At 44.6% G+C, this 19303-nt stretch overlaps 6 protein-coding genes across 6 annotated transcripts; 5 read left to right on the top strand and 1 right to left on the bottom strand.

Moving 5' to 3' along the window:
• The first annotated feature begins 46 nt into the window (after positions 1-46).
• Positions 47-2424, top strand: LOC129617138 (myb-like protein X). The gene is made up of 3 exons (XM_055532525.1): positions 47-1278; positions 1339-1524; positions 2208-2424. The coding sequence occupies exons 1-3, from the start codon at positions 47-49 to the stop codon at positions 2422-2424; spliced, it is 1635 nt and encodes a 544-aa protein (XP_055388500.1).
• Positions 2425-5512: 3088 nt separating this feature from the next.
• LOC129617137 (uncharacterized) lies at positions 5513-7906 on the top strand. The gene is made up of 10 exons (XM_055532524.1): positions 5513-5645; positions 5695-5961; positions 6004-6413; positions 6461-6548; positions 6594-6727; positions 6773-6997; positions 7048-7205; positions 7254-7367; positions 7449-7557; positions 7766-7906. The coding sequence occupies exons 1-10, from the start codon at positions 5513-5515 to the stop codon at positions 7904-7906; spliced, it is 1779 nt and encodes a 592-aa protein (XP_055388499.1).
• Positions 7907-10340: 2434 nt separating this feature from the next.
• LOC129617136 (alanine--glyoxylate aminotransferase-like) lies at positions 10341-11813 on the top strand. Its single transcript, XM_055532523.1, has 6 exons — positions 10341-10414; positions 10754-11004; positions 11255-11373; positions 11418-11612; positions 11656-11709; positions 11757-11813. The coding sequence occupies exons 1-6, from the start codon at positions 10341-10343 to the stop codon at positions 11811-11813; spliced, it is 750 nt and encodes a 249-aa protein (XP_055388498.1).
• Positions 11814-13852: 2039 nt separating this feature from the next.
• Positions 13853-14473, top strand: LOC129617135 (uncharacterized). Its single transcript, XM_055532522.1, has one exon. The coding sequence runs from the start codon at positions 13853-13855 to the stop codon at positions 14471-14473; it is 621 nt and encodes a 206-aa protein (XP_055388497.1).
• Positions 14474-14522: 49 nt separating this feature from the next.
• LOC129617134 (RNA-binding protein NOB1-like) lies at positions 14523-15296 on the top strand. Its single transcript, XM_055532521.1, has 4 exons — positions 14523-14704; positions 14749-14935; positions 15001-15180; positions 15231-15296. The coding sequence occupies exons 1-4, from the start codon at positions 14523-14525 to the stop codon at positions 15294-15296; spliced, it is 615 nt and encodes a 204-aa protein (XP_055388496.1).
• Positions 15297-15381: 85 nt separating this feature from the next.
• On the bottom strand, positions 15382-17709 carry LOC129617133 (ATP-dependent helicase brm-like). The gene is made up of 4 exons (XM_055532520.1): positions 17664-17709; positions 16738-17028; positions 16164-16688; positions 15382-16112 (listed from the first exon to the last, which is right to left on the bottom strand). The coding sequence occupies exons 1-4, from the start codon at positions 17707-17709 to the stop codon at positions 15382-15384; spliced, it is 1593 nt and encodes a 530-aa protein (XP_055388495.1).
• Positions 17710-19303: the final 1594 nt, after the last annotated feature.

Here is a 19303-nt window from a genome sequence, read left to right as displayed (position 1 = left end):
GTACAAGAGAGAGTCTTGCAACGAGTTTGTACTTCGATCTGTTGAAATGTGGAGATTGTTCAATCATCATCCTCACTATCGTGTAGGTTCGTCAGACGGTCTCCAGGAGAGCAGGAGTTTTTCACGTGAGGTCACCAAATCAAAACTAATTGAAATGGAGTTTATTATTTTTTCCATTTTGGGTTCTTTTTTTGTTGTTTGGGTGATTTGGAAATTGGCGCAATACTACCTCCAATTTGAAAGCAATTATCCCTCGTTCCAAGAAATTTCAAAGGTTCAAGAGCCCTCTGTTGAAGCCAACAAAGCGGGTGATGAGGCCGCTGAGACGATGACGCCGATAGAAGCGTCTGAAGCGGCCCCTTCTCAAGAAGACGTTAAGGAGGGTGTCGTGGGTCGCGTTTGTGATTCAACCGATTCTGATGACTCATTTCAAATCGTTAACAGACCAACAGAATTCGATTTGATGAATGAGACGAATCAGGATCATCAAACAAGGCTGATTGTCGATCAATCTAATCGATCTTCATTTTTGGCGAGATTTACAGAAACATTGCGAAGGAGATCATCAGCTGAATCTTCAAGACCAAAAGACAAAATCCAATCAGATCCAAGTGAAGGTCAGTCAGAATCACATGAGCCATCTGGAGATGGTGAACCCAAAGTAGTAGAAAGCAATGAAGTGAAAGGGACTGAAGAGAAGGAGGTTGATTTGATAAGCGAAGATCAGCATAATAAGAGTGAGATCGCTGAAAATGAAGGCCAGAAAAGTGATGCTGAAAGTGAAGGCGAGAATAATAACAGTGATGCTGAAAATGAAGGCCAGAATAAGAAGAGCGAGGTCGCTGATAGTGATGGTGATGAGGATTCGGAAACCCAGAAGAAACATGCTGCGCAGAAAAAAAAGGAATGGATTAGAAAAAAGATCATAACGACAGCCGGAGAAGATAAAAGAACAGAAAGACGGACATTGAGGAAAAAAGAGAAAGAAAGAGAAGGAACGTCGTGCCAAGTGGATGATCTCCCAGTTTCGCGTTCAGATGATGACAAAGAGAGACATCGTGATGTGTCGGAGGACGAATGGTCTGACGATCCTGATGATGGCAATCACGAGCTTGACTTGGAGCCTGATATTGAGATGGCGAAAAAGTTAAAAGCAGAAGGGAACGAGGCGTTCAAGAATGAAGATTTTGTTAGCGCGATTCGACTGTATACAGCATCATTATTGAAGTGTCCGAATGATGGCTCTGATCAATTAATATCTGTGTTGTTATGCAACCGGTATGCAAAAATGAATTCTATTAAAATCCGATGAAAACTCGCTCAATGTTTCTTTTTCAGGGGTGCATGTCATTTAGCGCTGAAGAATTACGAAAGTGTTTTAGCAGATTGCAGCGATTCAATAGAATTTAATGATCAGTATGTAAAAGCGTATTTGCGCCGGTTTCGTGCTAATGAAGCGCTTGAAAAATGGCACGACGCATTAGCGGATATTAACAAAGCGATTGAACTCGATCCATCGTTGCAGTAAGATGACTCCAATAGATAGAAAAGGAATTTCTGAAACTTATGAAGGACATAATCATTCACTCTTAGAGTCACTTTTATATGAGAGTTTATTTCCTCAGATCTCCATATTACGGCGTCCAGAAGAAAGTTGAAAGATTATGTAAGTTTGCCTTGTTAATGGAGTTTAGTTGAATTTCTGAGGCTTGGTTTTTTCTACAGCACAAGAACAGTTTGAGAGAGAAAAGGCGGAACTGGTTGATAAGCTGAAGACGTTTGGCAACTGGGCTTTGGGGAAAGTCGGTCTCTCATTAGAAAACTTCAAGCTTGAGCAAAATTCAGAAACAGGAGCTTATAACATCCAGTTTATCCAAAATTCAAATCCCAATCCCTCATCCTAGTAATCTAGTATCCAGCTTTCCCTTTTTTGAAATCTTTTGTACCTGAACAATTCTTATGCCTGGAATGGCTCTTTTGAACCGAAGTCCATGTCTGGCACACCGGACTCTTTTCTCATCCCGCTGCTTTTCGATTTCAGCCCCAGAGCAGGAGAACGACATTCTGTTCGAAGAGAGTTCTACTAGCCAGAAATCGACCCACTCTGAAAACACCCGAAAGCTCGCTCGGTTCAAATTTCCGGGAGACGTTGTTACATTTGCGGCTAACAACTCTCTAACCCCAAAGGAATTAACGTTTGCTTTTAGATGTCTGGTTTCGACAGCAAAAGCGTTTTATGGTGGACGCAAATGGGATTCTTCATCCAGAACATGGAAATCTGGAACTAAGAAAATCACAACAGATCGAGGATTTGGAAGTCTATTAGTTAATCTTACACAACAGATCGACCACTTCAATCCTGCTGATCTGCTCGATTGTATTCATTCATTAAGTGTGTATTTTGCGCTATTGGATTTTCGATGAGTGTCGCTTTTTTAGATCTTTTAGGATTCAAAGATAAACAATTGATGGACATCGCAGAAGGATTCATCACAAAGGAACTCCCAAATTTATCTGCGAAAGCTTTACTTAAAGTAGGAATTCCCTCTCAAGCACTCTTCTCTGTCAATAACCCCTTTCATTGAAATTTAGGCCTTAATGGTTCTCAATGAGTTGCGAATAGCCGAAAAATCTTCTCTTACTGCTCCAGCAATTGAGTTTTTTCTCCAATCAAAAGACGACGTGGATCTTAATTCAATCTGCCGCCTTTCTGTTATTCTTTGTCGATGTTCCGCTTATCACGTTCGATTTCTAGAAGGTATTGAAAACAGTTGTCATTGTTTGTTCTTCATTGTTTGTTCTTCATTGTTTGTTCTTCATTGTTTGTTCTTCATTGTTTGTTCTTCATTGTTTGTTCTTCATTGTTTGTTCTTCATTGTTTGTTCTTCATTGTTTGTTCTTCATTGTTTGTTCTTCATTGTTTGTTCTTCATTGTTTGTTCTTCATTGTTTGTTCTTCATTGTTTGTTCTTCATCTTGTCTAACTACACTTTCATGCTTTCAGGCATTCTACCTGTTGTTCAAGACCGAATGGGTGCCTTGAACAGTTGTAAGCGTCTCTCTATTTCGTGTACTCATTCTCACAGTTCAGGTCTCTTCACTCATTTTCGCGTATTCGAAAATTCCAAGATTCATGAAAGGAGCGCTGATGAATCAACTTCTACAACACTGTTTGGGACTCACTGAAAAGGGCGTTGATAATTGGGACATTAAAGGCAAGTCTCTTTCTCTCTCAAACGCGCATTCCCACTACTTTCAGATGTTGTCCAAGTGATTCACGGTGCGGCTCGCTCGACCACTGCAGTAAGTGCTTGATATCTTCTCTTGGTAATAAATATCCTTTTAGCCAACCAGTCTTTTGAATGTTTTCGAGCGTAAGCAATAAGATGGCGCTCCATCTTCACAATCCTTTCAGCGTTTCTCCACAAGGCATTCCCCAAGCTCAAGGCAAAGGACATCGCAATAATTGCCCATAGCTATGGGTCAGTGAGATACGAAGTTCTGGCTTTGACGGTCTGGTTTCAGACATTGTGGTTGTGGATCAAAATCGTTATGGGAAGCCATATTTCAATTTCTTGAGGATTACAAAAGTCAGATGGATATTCGAAGCTTGATTGTCTGTTTAATCTCAACATCCAAATGTGCCAACAATGCAGTAAGAGTTGATCGACGATGCTGTGACGTTTCAGAAATCAGTTTTAGGATCCAAGGCTGGTCGCAGTTTTTGAGGAGTGTCAAAGTTGGTGCATCACGCGATCGTCTTCCTATTTTTGTCTTCATCACAGACCTTGTACTAGAGAATATATCGGAATTATCTCCCGGAGATGTCGCTCGTTTGGTAAATGAATGACGTTTTTTAAATATCATTCTCTTTATTGATCAGCTCAACGCCTATGGGACCATGCAAGTCGGAACAAGCGCGTTCTATGATCAATTGGCAACCGCTTCAGAAGAGTTCTACAGTCAATGGACGCCGGAACAGCTTTCTACTTCTCTCTTTATGCTTGGTAAATTAAACGTTTTTATTATGTCTATGATTCCTCTTATTCAGCGCAGGCGCGTCGCGGGCAGAATCTTTTTTCTGTGTCTCATGGGGAAGTTTTATCAAGACTCCTTCAATTCGAGTCTAAACGTTAGTTTAATTAGGAGCTAGACGCTTCTTACTTCAGAATTTGCAGAGCTCAGCCAAATCTGTTGGTCATTTTCTGTTATAGGAGTGTTTGAAAGAAGCTTATGGCAGGTGGGTTATCCCTCTCAAGATCAATCGTTGTTCTTCTTTTCTACAGGCATTGCTCGATGCAGTTGAAGGACAACAAGAGAACCTTCTTGAATCTTCTACAATTGGTTTGCTTTATCCATCACTTCTGAACCTAAAGAGAATCACAGTTGATGAGGCGGAAGGGAAACCAGAAAATACCGACAATCGTACTAGCGCACAATATAACCCATTGATTCCACATGAACGGATTGATCGCTTGCTTCAACTCTCTAGAGGTAAAGAACCTGAACACACGTTTCAATTACAATATTGATTTTCAGAATCCTTTCTTCAATTACAATGTAGTCATCACGATTCAGAGTCAGTCAACTCAATGCTCGGAATCAAATCCAGTGAGAGATCAGACGATCAAATCAATCTTATTCCATTTTAATGTGATGCAGCACTAGAGCGTTCGTTGCCACCAGCAACAAGCGTCATCCCGTTTTTCCTTCTTAAGGGGCTTCTGATCGATTTCTATATCCCTAGCATCAACGTAGCTGTTCTGATTCACTCATGGAGGGACACCAACAGGTAGTTCGATTACTCCATTCAACAGATTTACCTTTTTCTGGTAGAACTACTGCGTTACCCAATGGCCATGCGGTATTACAACATCAAATTTTACTTCATTACTATAACATCGGAATTGTCCATGTTAATGGCGCCACACTGAGTGATTCACTGGGGACGATTGATGCACGAATTGCACGAGCAAAAACCGTGAGTCCAAATTTGAACACTACAGAAGACAAATTCCAATATCAGGCAAAACATTATCGTCGGGAGCAGCACCGTGAAGTCAAAATGGCGATGCAACAAGAACAAGGAATCAAATCATGGCGAGTTCAACGATTGCTGCGAAAACAGGGTTCTAACACAACTGATGAAACAAATGGCTTCAATACATGGAGTGACGGTTCAGAGAAGGTGGAGGAGAAGGAGAGTAAGGGCTTCTGCAGAAAGACCGTGAAGATTTATTTTGTTTCAGTTGAGACCGACGGAGTTCTGCATGTGGGCAACGAATCCGTTTCTCAATCTGCGATTTATCATGTATTACAACCACGACAGCATAGACGCTCTATAAGCGATGAAGAGTGGATGAAAAATGGACCATTTGCACACAGATAGCCTACCGAAGCGTTGTTTTGTGTTGTACGACCATTTTTTTTACACCAGGCCATCTGTATGTCCCAAAGCGTCAGTTCTAAAGCTTTTTCTACCGTCGCCATATCATCGTTTTTTCAATCTCATAATGAGCGGACAGTACTGGCAAACATCGTCGCATGGTTCTCTCTCTGGGAAAGTTTCATCCATTAAATCGGTTCATCTCCGAGATTTACTAAAGGATGAAGCCCGAAACAATCAGCTGATTGTTGAAGCGGAAGGTGAACCAAAGGAAATTTTGAAACGTCTTTCTCACCAGTTTCTTTTCAGGAGTTTTGATGGATTTGTCTCGCCAAAAAGTGACACCCGAGGTCATGAAACTTCTATTCGAATTGGCACAAGAAAGAGATCTCTCTAAGAAAATCGGTGCAATGTTTTCGGGCGACCATCTGAATTCAACAGAAGATCGGGCTGTTCTTCATGTTGCTCTTCGATCCCATGCTAACGATGTTTTTGTTGATCAAGGGAAAGATGTCGTTAAGGAGGTGCACGAGGTTCTCAATCAGATCCAAAAGTTCAGTGACGCACTTCGTTCTGGTATGTAGACATCTTCCATCGGAATCAACTCGTTCTCTGCAGGACAATGGAAGGGTTTCACTGGAACGCCTCTTACTGATGTCGTTTGTATTGGAATTGGAGGAAGCTATCTTGGACCGGAGTTTGTTCTTGAAGCATTGCGCACCTACGGTCCTTGTAAAAAGGCTTGCGAGGGACGAAGATTGCGATTTTTGGCAAATGTTGACCCCATTGATGTTGCTCGTGCAACTGAAGGATTAAATCCTGAAACAACTTTGGTCGTTATTGTATCGAAGACTTTTACAACAGCAGAGACCATGCTGAATGCTCGCACATTACGCCATTGGTTGATGATGTCGCTTCAAGACGAAAAAGCTATCGGAAAGCACATGATTGCTGTGACCACGAACGTTGAAGCTGCCAAGCAGTTCGGGATTCTGCCTGAGAACTGCTTCGGTTTCTGGGATTGGGTTGTAAGTCGATACGAGAGAGTTGCCAGGCGCTATGAATTCGTTTTCAGGGAGGCCGTTTTTCGGTCTGCTCTGCTGTCGGTTGCGTTCCACTTGCACTTCACTTTGGTTTTGAGTATGTTCGCCAATTCCTTGATGGTATGGTTTCTGTCGCTGCTTTCCTCTTACGGTTTTCCTGTATAGGGTGCCGTGCAATGGACCTTCATTTCAAATCCACTCCAATGGAACGCAATCTTCCAGTTCTAATGGGCCTTATTGGTATCTGGAATTCAACGTATCTAGATTACTCGAACGTGGCCATCCTTCCTTATTGCCAGGTCAGTCTCTTTTGTGTCAAACCTTCAGTATTTCCCATTCTTCAGGCTCTCCTCCGTTTCGCTGCTCATATTCAACAATTAACAATGGAGAGCAATGGAAAGCGAGTCACAATCAATGGAGCGGCCCTTCCTCATCCAGCCGGAGAAATCTTCTTTGGAGAACCAGGAACCAACGGCCAGCACTCGTTCTATCAGCTCCTTCATCAAGGGCGCGTCGTGCCTGCGGATTTCATCGGATTTTGCCATTCGCAAAACGACATTCCCGTTCCAGTAAATCTCTTAATGATTTGAATCGTTTTTACTCTCTCTGTATCTCTCAGCTCGAGCGTCTCTCCAACCACGATGAGCTGATGGCAAATTTTTTTGCTCAGCCAAATGCGCTTGCTTTGGGAAAAACGGAAGCTGAAGTTAAAGCTTCAGGATGCCCGGAATCTCTCGTACAGCATAAAGTTTTCAGTGGAGACAGACCCTCAACATCGTAGGTTTGGAACACCTTCACTCTCGCGATGTTGTTCCATGGTTTCAGCTTGTTGCTCTCTGAGTGTAACCCACATTCAGTGGGGCTCCTTCTATCTCTGTATGAGCACCGCACAGCTGTTCAAGGATTCATTTGGGGCATTAATTCCTTCGATCAATGGGGGTGAGTGTGCGATTGGTGCAAAAAATGCACGATCTATCAAGGAGTCCTTCATTCTTATGCATCAATTAATTCTTGTTTTAGCGTTGAGCTCGGCAAAGTGTTGGCAAAGGACTTCTGTAACATTCTTGAATCGAACCGATCTGGCAAACCCTCACAACTAGAGACCGGCTTGCCAAGCTCGTCTCGAACGGTGTTGAAAAAGTACTTGACCTGCAAGAAATGATCTGCATTTCTTTTTTCTGTGGCTCCTACAAATTTTCATGAAACAAATGAGACATCAGTAAAATTAGCGTTTGTTTTCAACCACTCTCTTATGCCTATTATTGTACCAGATCGTCTCACCAACGCTGAGGTTACCAAAGGCTTGTATTCTGACCTTTTATATTTGAACATTTTAGAATGCTGTGCGTGGTTTTGTTCATGGGAGATTCCAAGAGCTCAAAAAATTAAAGGAAGCAACTCCAGGTGGTCCGATTTCTTCAACTCTTTCTCAGCTTGGTTTTCAGATGCTTTGCCGTTTGAAACATTTATCAACTTGAGTATCAATAATCCTCAAGCTTTCGGACAAAAGCCTTTAACTTTCAATCGCCAGGTACCAAGGCCCTTCGTTCTGCGGATCTAATTCCTGTGATGCAGGTTCTGAGTTGTCTCATCAACCCAGCACTTCTTTCAGTTCAACCCGCTCTCTATCCCAGGGATGTTCTAAAGCGAGCCCGACGGTATCTCGAGAGTTTCCCTTCCTTCGGGGCGTATTCAAACAGTAAAGGTCAGGTTTCCTCGGATGCAATATTATCCAGTCTGATTGTTTTCTAGGTGTTGAGATTTTCAGACAGGATATCGCGGAATGGTACCAACGAAGGGATGGAGTTTCTACTACGATCGATAATGTTTTCCTAACTGACGGTTCGTATTTCTGTTTTGTCAATTCGGTTCACTTCACTTCCTAGGAATCAGTGCTGCCATCCAGGTGGTTCTTGAACTCTTCGTCTCTTCTCCCCATGATGGTATTCTCATACCAGTTCCACACTATCCTCTCTATGCTGCCACCATTCATCGGTTGGGAGGGACAGTCGTCAGATATCCGCTCGATGTAAGTGAGAGCTTCAACCCGTCGTACTAATTATTTGCCGTAGGAATCTCTTGCATGGGAATTAAACTTGGAAGCTGTTCAAAAGTCCCTAACAGAGTTTCGCTCCCAGAACTCAGAGCATCAATGTCGTGCGATGGTTGTGATTGATCCAGGGAATCCATCCGGTACAATTCTCAGCCAGGAAAAGAAGGAAACTGTAAGTTCTTCCCTGATAAGAGTTCTTCTTCGACACTCTTGCTTCTCTCTAGATCATACAATTTTCGAGAACAGAAGGACTCGTGTTGATTGTTGATGAAGCCTATCAAGATAATATTTATGTGGATGGGTTTCGCTTTCACTCTTTCCGCCAAGTAGGACTTGAGTCTCTTGATATAATATGATTCTTCGATGCCAGGCAGCCAACTCTCTTACATCGCCTCTTGAAATGTTCACATTGAATTCGTCGTCTAAAGGGTTGAATGGCGAGTGTGGGTCGCGTGGCGGTCTGATCATCGCAGACAACGTGGATCCTAAGGTAAGACTTCAGCTCCGTGTTGATGTCATCAGTGATGCAGGTGATTGAAATCATGACGAAGCTTCTTTCGGTGTCGCTATGCGCAAACACGTTGGGACAAGCAATGATTGGAATTGCTCTGTCGCCCCCTCTGCCTGGGGACGAATCCTTCCCTGAGTATCATAAAGAACGGTGAGAGAGTTCTGAATCTGGATCACAGTGATTGATTCTTTTGTTTAGAATGGAAACCCTTCAGGGATTTAAACGAAAGGCTGAACTGGTTTATAGCCGTTTCGGAAACATGCAGGGGATTGTTTGCCAACCCATTAGGGCAGGAATGGTCGCTTATCCTTCAATTGACTTGCCCCGACAATTTATGAATGAAGCGAAGTGAGACCCTTTTAGTTGTGCACCATGCGCCACGGTCGCTATTAGATCTCAGAATATAGAGCCGGACGCGCTCTTTTGCATTCGACTGCTTGAAGCAACAGGTAATTGGGGTGACTCTTATATGAACGCCATGGGAATGAAATGCAAGCATGATTCTTTTCTTTAGGTGTTTTGACGATTCCGGGATCAGGATTCGGACAAGAAACAGAGACGTACCATTTTCGAATGACGCTACTTCAACCAGAAAAACTTCTTTCTCAAGCTCTAGATCGTATTGAGAAGTTTAATGAAGCACTACGAGTCCAGTATCAATGAAAACCAATTAACAAATCTGTTTTGATTCCTTCGACTTGTTAAAATGTCAATTTTTATGCAATGAGGAGATCTTCAACGATTCCAACTGAATGTTTCTCATCGACTCTTGCTTTCACTGTTTCTTAAGGGGAAGGCTCAGCACTGAAGATTTCCTGTATGTCTTTGGGTACGTGGATTAGCATCGGGAGTTGGTAATTGCATCTTATTCAGGAGATTGTTTGTGGAGTATGAAGTGTTTGACTTTGAGAGCCTGATTATGATCTTTTGCTTCGGGTTAATTTTTTTCCGTGCTTATTTTCGTCGATGTCTCCGCACTTAACCCTACCACTGCACTTCTGGACGACTCTGTGATCTTCATGTAAGTTTCGCATGCCTAGAAACTCTATGGCCGCTGTTCTGTTGTCTCGACGGTACCTGTCTTCCTCTGTTTTAAGACTTTCGGACTCGATTTCGAATTTAATCACTAAGACAACGATGGGCAAAGAATTTCTGGCAAATGGCTCAGCGAGTGGCTCGCTTTCAGTTGCGAACCCATTGTCTGCGGTGGGGCACCTCAACACTCCAACCCGCTTGCTTGTTGGGCCAGGGTGTGTATATCAATCATTCCAGCTGGTTTAATCGGTTGTCTTTCTAGACCTGGTAACGCACACCCACGAGTCCATGCTGCGATGTCCTTGCCTCAAGTATGGAGCTGAGACGGGAAAGTTTGCATCATTTATGTTCAGGTTGGCCACATGGACCCCGAGTTTCTTCTGATCTGTGAGGATGTCAAGCAATTGCTCCGATACGTGTGGCAGACGAACAACGCGTTCACAATTCCAGTTTCTGGTTAGAAGGCGAAGTTCGTTGGAAGGCATACTAAGCTGCTTTTGTAGGAACTGGAAGCGCAGCATGGGAAGCAGCCGTTGCGAACTTAACTGCACCGAATGACGGTAAGCTAACAATGATCAAAAAATCAGGCATCTGAATTTCAGTCCATTTGGTGTTTGTTAATGGATACTTTGGGGAGCGTCATTGTGATATGGCGAGCCGATACCAAGCCAAAATTATGTAGGGGTTCCTTTAACGTGTTCGGATTGCCATTCTGGTGTCCCGCAGCCGAGTTGACAAACCTTGGGGCAAAGTGTTCACGAAGGACGAAATTATTGAGGCGATCAACAAACACCAACCAGATACTGTTTGGATTTGCTACGCTGAAACATCAACTGGAACGCGACAGCCATTAGAAGGAATTGGTGCAGCATGTCGTGCCCTGGACAAAGAATGTTTGCTTCTGGTGGATACTGTGACCGCAATCGGTGGAGTTGAATGCAAGGTGGACGAGTGGCTATTCGACGCATGCTACGCTGGTAAATGATAAGAGATCCCGCTTCCGGCATTGCCGTTCTTCTAGGAACCCAAAAGTGTCTCAGTTGTCCCCCCGGAGTTGCTCCACTGACTCTTGGCCGTCGAGCTCTGGCACGAATGGAGCGTCGGGCTCAGAAGGGGCAGAAAGTCCCAAACTGGTACGGCGAGCTAAAGCCCTAATTCTGAAGAACTTTACTTCCTCCACTACAAGGTACCTTGACATGAACATGATCGCAAAGTACCTTTTCGGAGAGGACAAAGCTCCACGCGTCTATCACCATACAGCTCCGATTTCGATGATTTATGCGCTGAGAGAAGCGCTGACGTTGATTGCAGAAGAAGGCTTAGAAAAGGTCTGGGAGAGACACACGGTAAGCCCATGAATGTTCATCTGTTGCTCAAGAACGAATTACAGAACACAGCGGAGTATTTTTGGAAATTGGTGGAAGATTTGGGTCTTGAAATGTTAGTTACAAATAAGAATGAGAGACTTCCGTCACTTCATACAATCCGAATTCCTCCAAACGTCGACGGCGGCGCTGTTATCAAATATTGCCGTGAGAAGTTTCGTATTGAGGTTGGAAGCGGGCTCGGCGAATTGAGCGGCAAGGTGAGACGCTTCTAAGGAAACAGAGTTACTTTCGTCTCATCAGGTTTTTCGTGTGGGATTGATGGGATACAATAGTCGACCAGAAGTCGCTTTACAAGTAGAGATTCATTCAGTTTAATTGCGATTTTGTTCATCTTGTTGCAGGTTGTTGCCGCATTGAAGGAAGCTATGGAAGTTCAAGGATGGAAGAAATTGAACTAGAAGAATCTCATGTAACAGTTTTTTTTCAGTGTAGAACCATCGATCATCATGTGGGCTTGAAAAAAAACAAAAAGTGATAAAAACAAAAAGACAACTAGTTCAGACGAACAAACACTAAAGTACTTCAATATGCAAAACGTGAGAAAAGGACGAGAAATTGTCATTCAGACTTGAGCACAATCGGCGCGTCGTCAAAAGCACGGACTTCACAAAATGCGTCTAGCTATCTATATACATAGATACTCTATGTATCGCAAAGTCATTCTACTCTATTATTATATTTTCATTTCCTACTGTTCTATTATTATATTTAATAATCATTTTCTTACTAGTATGGATGTAGATGTAAAATTAGAAGTTAAACAAAATCGGTAGTGACTCTCTTCATCTCACTTCCCATCGTTAATCCCGAGAAAGGATAACCGCCAACTTCGTCCCAAGTATCTTGTAGTAATAACTGGAGCTCAACTGCAATCTGAATGAATTTGTGATAATTCGAGTATTCGTGATTAATCCGAGTATTCGTGATAATTCGAGTATTTGTGATAATTTAATTATTCGAGACTCACAGCTGAAATCGATACCCCGCTGAATTTAATAATGAATCCGTCAAGGAGTGTTTTATTGTCTGCCCGCCGAAACAAGAAAACAGTATAATGAAGAAGTATTTTCGACTTGCTTGTAATAGGATTTCTCAAATAACGCTTCATTCGAGCTCCAGAAACGATCACTGGTTGCATCCAATGACGATGCGTCCTTCCTGTTGTTTCGGTTCTCAGTGGCTGTTCTCGCCAATGAGGACATCGATGAAAAGAATCTCGACGAGTCGATTGAAATTTTTCTTCCAATCGAGAGATTAATTGGGAAAATTTTGGACCAATCAGAAGGCATACGCCGATGCAATTATATGGGGACATTTGATCCCTCAAACTTAGAGATCCTTGGTATCGATTTTCGCCCCTAGAGAGCTGCATGCTTTCGCGGCATATCAAGCTCGATAAAGCTTGTGCAGTGTTTAATCTGGTATTTGTATTCGACGGTACGAATGGCTCTTCCTTCGTTGCACATGGAAATGAGATTCTTTCCGAGTCTTCTCGAAAACATTTCTTCATCTCTTGGATTTCCACGCGTATCTCATTCATCGAGTCATATAGATTCAAATCCCAACACTCCTTCCTGCCTAAACGACCCGCACCGAGCCAATCGATCAAAAGCACAGAGCCAATTTCAGTCTCTAAGAGAGAAGCGATTGTGGACGAGCCTGAATTTCTGTTCTCGTCGTTATTGGGATTCCAGAGCAGAGTTATCGATTGTTGATGCCTGTAATCAAAATTCCCATAAAAGCTCTTCAGACACCACGTACTGGTGCACCGCGTCACGCAAGCAAATAGACGGTTGAGGAGTTACAAGCAGGAGGGCGTTTGGGTGAACGGAGTGATGAAATGTTTGAGAGGAGGCTTCTGAAATGTTCTCTTCATGATCGTGCTGTTGAATGACAGTGTCCGTTAATTTGCGAATGAGCAATTATTGAGCCTACGTGTTTGACGGAAGGACTTCTGAAATTTGGGCTCTCAGGTCGAGCAAAAATCAAATTGTACCCTTGAGTAGTAACCAATCCTGTTGCCCCTGAGAGACACTAGGACATCACTGTTTTGACCAACAGAGGGAGAAGCACCAAACCTCAATCTGGATGGTTATCTGATCCCCACATACTATTCCACCCCCATAGTTGATGATGTATAACCATGTTGCAGGACGCCTTGTTTTTTGTCCATTATGGCCCGCAAAATTCGAACAGATCAGCTTGATGGGATAGTGGCAATAGAGTGACTGAATCGACGTGGAGGGCCATTTCTCTCTCGTAATTTTTCGTGAATTCACACCAAACACTGCATAAGCCGAAGGAAGATTCGTGTCCATTGGAGTGTGCGCTTTTGTTCTTCATGAAGAGTTCTTAAAAAGGTTCAAAACCAATAAGAAACGCACAGACTGCATGAATCTGTTCAGAGTTAAGGACAGAAGGACCGCGCATCATCAAGATGGAATCCAGTGGAGACCCCCTCGCTACGAAACCCAAGACCCCTCTGTGGCCTCGCCCATCTCCAAAAAACGTTTCTTCTCTTCCCGATGCGACGCAAGAGGCCACAAATGAAGAGGCTCCTAGCCCAATAGCAAAGGAGCATCTAGTTCTAGACGCTGGCGCCTTTATTCGCTTGAAGCAGCTTCATCTTTTTGGGTTCGAGACTCTTCATGTAACGCCGGGTGTCGCTGCCGAAATTCGCGATCGCGCCGCTCGTCAGAATCTCAATTTGATGGTGACTGTCCCAAAAATTTCAACTCCAACAGAAGAAGATCTTGCGTTTGTTACGCGTTTTTCGCAGCAAACGGGGGATCTAGGATTTCTGTCTCGTACTGATTTGGAATTAATAGCATTAACGTACATGTTGCAGCGAATGACGGGCGACGTTGCGAGTCTGAAATCGAAGCCAGAAAGTACCTTGCAAATAGCGAGAAATTGTGTTGTTGAGCCTCCGATGAATTCGTGGGGATTAGGGAAGGATAAAAACGACGAGGGTGAACACACCGATGATGATGACGAAGGTGATGAAGATGATGATGATGATGGTGAATGGATTTGTGAGGACAATTTTGATGAGTAGGGTTTTGGATTATGCTGCCATGCTCTCATTCAATCCACTCAGGTTCTGTATGAAGCAACGTCATGGAGTAGTTCCATGTGACGATGAAGATTCTACAGAACGTCCATTGCGTGTTGCTTGCTTATCGACGGATTATTCTGTTCAAAATGTTTTGATTCAAATGGGATTGTCGGTTTTATCCATCGATGGATTAAGAATTAGAAGTGCAAAGAAATGGGCTTTGATCTGCAGGTAAATCTCATCAATTATCTCTCACTACCGATTTGTTTTTTTAGGGCCTGCAGTCGAGTGATTCGTGATACAACCAAGCTGTTCTGTAGTCATTGTGGAAATTCTGGTCTTCGGCGGGTCGCCTTGACAGTCAGAGATGATGGTACAGAAATAGTCGAAGAGCCACTCAACCGACGAATCAACTTGAGAGGTCGTGTATATCCAATTCCCAAACCAAAAGGAGGAAGAAAAGTGAGTGTTGATTGTTTTCATAAGAGATAGAAAATTGTTACAAGAAAATGCTTTTGTCTTATTAGGGGGATTTGATCCTTTGTGAGGATCAGATGCTTATTGGTGGTAGAGATAGATTATTGAGGCAGCAACAAAAGGCATGGGACAAAGAACTCGCCGCAAGAGACCCATTTAATCCAGACAACCTCTATGAACAAAAGGGCTGGCAACACCGTACTCTCGAAGGCGTTCGAAAGGGTCCGAGAGTACGGTTGATTTCGTTGTATGACCCTTTCAATTCCATTGTGTCTGTTAGATTGGTTTGGGGCCAGGGAATCCGAATTCGAAACGTTGGCACTTGAAGCACAATGGACGTAAATGAATGAAAGCTCATTCGGCGTCCCCTCGTGAAAGTTATCTCCAATGCTCTTGTTCGACTTTACCTTGCCAAAATTACTATACTTCATTTAAATGGATCCGTCGTTGAACTGGGTTGGAGGGGTTTTGGGGTGTTTGGTAACTGGGGTGGTTGCCGCTGTTGGTGGGACGTAGCCTGCCATCATCGATTGAGCTTGAGGCGTGTAGATTTGAGGTGATGATTGAGAACGTTGGCGCTGCTGTTGCTGTTGCATCTGAACAAATTGCTGGTGGGGAGCGGTTCTCAATAGCTGGGCCTGTTGCAAAAATTGTTGCGCAGGCCATCGAGACACGCTGGCTGTTGCTGCTGCCATTTGAACTTGTTGATGGAACTGCTGGCTTGTCGTTCCACCTTGTTGGGTCATCTGCATCTGTCGTTGCCATTGCTCAGGCTGGAGGACTGGCCGGTAAGCAGGTTGGGGAGTGCGTGGCACATCGGCGTCCTGAGGCTGCTGCCACATTGCTCGGTGTGCAGTTGGTGTTTGAGTCAGATATCCTATTGGAGTGGTCCTTCCATCCGAGTGCTGGAGGGGATATGGAGTAACGATACCGGATTGAAGAGGACGCAACGGTGGAGGTCGTTGATCTGAGAAGGGAATGCGTTGAAGCATCTGGCCTTGTTGTGGTGCAGCTTGAAAGCGTTGGTTGGGGACACGATAGGCTTGATGTGGAGGATCGATGAAAGATCGCAACGCTGAATGTTGAAATCCAGCAGATTGTTGCGTTTCATATCCACCAACAACAGTGTGATACCCCGTTCCCTCAAAACCTGTTCGACTCGCTGTGAAAAAAAACAAACATAACCTGTAGGTCATATCTTCTGCCAACTTACCGCTCGTTGAAGAAGCAAGGGAAGTTTGTTGACTAGAACCGTTTTGTTGTGTTCCAGGCGAAGGCGGCTGACCACCACTGGATGAAGCCGGTGGTTGAGCAGTAGAGCGCGCTGATTCAGCTAGAGAGTTGTAATTTGGAAGCTGCTGCTGACCAGTGAGAAGTTGCTGCTGCTGCTGCTGCCAAAGATGGGGCGTTGATGACGTTGGAGTTGTCGCTGGGGTCCCTTTGGGTCTTGGGCGTTGCTGGGCTTGCTGTGGGAAGCTTCCTCCCACGTAAACTTGAGATCCCTGAAGCGCTCCTTGCATTCCAGCAACAGAACTCCAATCTAAATCCCGCATTCTTCCAAAGTCAAGAGGAGTTCCAAGAGAACGAGACGCTGAAGTTGCGATCAAGGGAACCTGCTGAGAGGGTTGGGGACTTCGATAAGGCGGTCCCTTGGGCTGAACTAGAGATGGTTGTGGAGGCGCACGCTGTGCATTCGGGCGAACCACTAGACGCTGAAGAGGCCCCATCGTCTGAGAGCCTAGAAGAAGAAAGAGCAGGTTGAGAAAGAAGGTTGAGCAAGGACCTACCAGACTGCATCTGTGGCATGATCTTCATCCCACGCTGTCCAGAATCAATCTGCATCGGAATGACCTGCTGGCCTGTCATTGGCTTGAGTGGAGCTCTTGGGACACCTTGGGGTTGGGTGTATCTTGGTTGGCGCTGCTGTAATGATGGGTGATATGTCGCAAGCGCGCCTTGGTCTTGCATCCATGCCGGTCCTGCTCTGACTTGTGGGCTGTACCCTGAAGATGGAACGAATGACTCTGCTATTTGTGAGGATGGAATGTGTTTCCGTGCTTCACTGGCTTCTGAATCCCCTGAAATAGAGAGTGAAGGAGCAAAGAGAAAATTCAAAAAAAAACTTACGGGCGTCGGTAACTTTCTAGGAAATGTAAAGGAGTCAATGAGTGCCGTCAGATTCGGGTTCTTCCATAAGAAATCCCAGCTGTTGTTCGTGTCCCATAACTGGATCTGCTCTGCTATGAAATGTGAAAGCACTCTGGGTGGCTGGACGTGCGCGGGCAATCCCTCAAGTAGAATCGATGCTTGGTATTGCGATGAGAATAAGTACTTCAGACATTCAAGGGTCTCATCAGCTCTATAGACCTGAGAAGGGAGCACGCTGAATTGATATTGAAACTATCAGATTTCCTACCAAACCAGCGACTGGCGCTCCAGCCGACTTGAGGACGCTCTCAAGATTCCCAGATGTCGTTTGGATGACTTTAGGAGAGAGAAGTCTGCAATGAGAAACGCCTGAAAGGGCGAGGTCCTTCAAATACCCTCTAAACTGCTGCCGAGCTAGACGGGAGGCCTGCTCTGACAAAGCAGATACGTCTCCATCAAGCTCTGGCGATTCGGACCCGAGGGGGCCTCTGCTGAAAAGAATAGCAGTAGCGCGGTAGTGGAGGTCTCGCAAGGCAGAGCTGGAAGAAGTCGTGGAAAAAGGAACCTGGATGCTCGCGGTAGAGATCTGAAACAACAACGCTGAGAGACATTTGATAGTAGCGCTTCCTACTTCTGATGCCGCTGATAGAATTTCAATTTGGCTTGCGTGGAGAGGAAGCAAATCCCTCGAGAGATTAACGTCATTGACCCGAAGTAACTCGCTAATATTTGGAGCCGAGGGAGAAATGGCGGACTGCTGAGATCCAGCTGGGACGAATAAATTGTTGACGTGTTGGATCAAATTTTGATCATTTACGAATATTGATTGTGCCCTGAAGAAGCATAATGAAAGAAGGGAATGCAGGCAAGCATAATGAAAGAAGGGAATGCAGGCAAGCAAATTACCGGTTGTTGGCTTCAGCTCTTCGTCGCATAGTTTGCCCGTAATTTTCTAGTAATGAGATCAGCCGACGAAGTTCTAATAACGCCAAATGATCTGCAGCAACCGTTTCGACTGCAGCTAGAAACAACTCCTCCTTCCAATGAGTCGCCAGAATTGAGGCTCTCTTTCGGTCCCGAGACGAAGGTCGTGAAGTTCCAGCTACCAGCGATAGGGCTGTCGCTTTGATTGAAGGAATTTGCTTCAGTTTCATTTCATATAGTTCCGTGACGTCCATAGGATCCCGCGAATTTGAACTCCCCGATTGTTTCCGAGGTTTCGTGAGCAGGGCACTGACACCTGACACATCGTCCGTGTCTGGCATTCCACTACTGAGCCTGCCCTCCCACAGCAGATCATCGGTTGATGGCAGCGCTAACCCGAGCTGCACGCTGAGATTTCCAGGACGACCAACGACACCATTCCAGAACCCAGAAGTTCCAACCCAGTTGTAGTCAGGGCAAATCGTGGAAGCTGGTAGAGTGGAAGCAAGAGTTTGGGATGCGAAGGTTGTCCAGAGATTGATTGCCACTAGAGTTGGAGCCTTTGACGGCAAGTCTGTCTCTTTCGCAGCTACACAGATTGAAGAATTTCCTTCCGTGATGATCCAAGGAAGGCGTGATTCAGGAGATGGGAGACGTAACGCTTCGAAGATGGAAACATCTTCAGAAACAGAAGAAGAGAAAGGAGACAATGACAGATTGGAAAGGGTAACTGAAGGAATCACTGCATGTCCCAATGACGAATCAATTGATTGTTGCGAAGATTGAGGATCCACGTCGGCCATTGCTGTCGATGGATCATCACTAGATCCAGAAAATAGTGTTTCAATGAAAACAGAAGGGAATAGAACGGGGCGATCAGGAGGCTCAACGAGCGATGATAGAAAAATACAATTTGGATTGACTGCAGGAGTTGAGAAATGAGAGGAGCTGATCTTGGGAGAGCTTATACTGCTTTGAGTACGGTGGTGTCCCAAATCACGAGCTGAATCCGAACGGCAACCCGATAACTTTCTCATCCATTCCACTCCGTAGCGACACTTCCGTTCCGACTCAGCGACGTACTTCGCAGTCATGTCCGTTCCATTAGTACCCCAATCAAACGCAATGTCGTCGCATTGTGGACGGTCTTCATCACGTTTCGGACCCGTTGACGGGGTACGACGGCGCCTTTTCCCGCACAGTGGGGCCGCAGTATCGAGAGTCTCTTCATGATGTTTCTGAGACGAGAAGACACCTTCAAAAAACTCGAAACTACGAGGC

This window comes from Condylostylus longicornis, unplaced genomic scaffold (assembly GCF_029603195.1).
Source record: "Condylostylus longicornis isolate FDR11 unplaced genomic scaffold, ASM2960319v2 ptg000419l, whole genome shotgun sequence".
Lineage (NCBI taxonomy): Eukaryota > Metazoa > Arthropoda > Insecta > Diptera > Dolichopodidae > Condylostylus > Condylostylus longicornis.
Note: the sequence above shows the minus strand (reverse complement) of the source record. Positions and strands in the feature narration are given on the sequence as shown.

Coding starts and splice junctions, on each gene's coding strand:
- LOC129617138 (XM_055532525.1), top strand. CDS start 47: ATGTGGAGATTGTTCAATCATCATCCTCACTATCGTGTAGGTTCGTCA. Junction 1,279..1,338: donor TCTGTGTTGTTATGCAACCG/GTATGCAAAAAT, acceptor TTTCTTTTTCAG/GGGTGCATGTCATTTAGCGC. Junction 1,525..2,207: donor GAACTCGATCCATCGTTGCA/GTAAGATGACTC, acceptor GTTTGCTTTTAG/ATGTCTGGTTTCGACAGCAA.
- LOC129617137 (XM_055532524.1), top strand. CDS start 5,513: ATGAGCGGACAGTACTGGCAAACATCGTCGCATGGTTCTCTCTCTGGG. Junction 5,962..6,003: donor CAGTGACGCACTTCGTTCTG/GTATGTAGACAT, acceptor CGTTCTCTGCAG/GACAATGGAAGGGTTTCACT. Junction 6,998..7,047: donor AAAACGACATTCCCGTTCCA/GTAAATCTCTTA, acceptor TGTATCTCTCAG/CTCGAGCGTCTCTCCAACCA.
- LOC129617134 (XM_055532521.1), top strand. CDS start 14,523: ATGAAGCAACGTCATGGAGTAGTTCCATGTGACGATGAAGATTCTACA. Junction 14,705..14,748: donor AAATGGGCTTTGATCTGCAG/GTAAATCTCATC, acceptor TTGTTTTTTTAG/GGCCTGCAGTCGAGTGATTC. Junction 14,936..15,000: donor AACCAAAAGGAGGAAGAAAA/GTGAGTGTTGAT, acceptor TTGTCTTATTAG/GGGGATTTGATCCTTTGTGA.
- LOC129617136 (XM_055532523.1), top strand. CDS start 10,341: ATGGAGCTGAGACGGGAAAGTTTGCATCATTTATGTTCAGGTTGGCCA. Junction 10,415..10,753: donor CCCCGAGTTTCTTCTGATCT/GTGAGGATGTCA, acceptor GGTGTCCCGCAG/CCGAGTTGACAAACCTTGGG. Junction 11,005..11,254: donor ATTCGACGCATGCTACGCTG/GTAAATGATAAG, acceptor ACCTTTTCGGAG/AGGACAAAGCTCCACGCGTC.
- LOC129617135 (XM_055532522.1), top strand. CDS start 13,853: ATGGAATCCAGTGGAGACCCCCTCGCTACGAAACCCAAGACCCCTCTG.
- LOC129617133 (XM_055532520.1), bottom strand. CDS start 17,709: ATGTCTCTCAGCGTTGTTGTTTCAGATCTCTACCGCGAGCATCCAG. Junction 17,029..17,663: donor TCTCTACCGCGAGCATCCAG/GTTCCTTTTTCC, acceptor TCTCTATTTCAG/GGGATTCAGAAGCCAGTGAA. Junction 16,689..16,737: donor CATGCCACAGATGCAGTCTG/GTAGGTCCTTGC, acceptor TTCTTCTTCTAG/GCTCTCAGACGATGGGGCCT.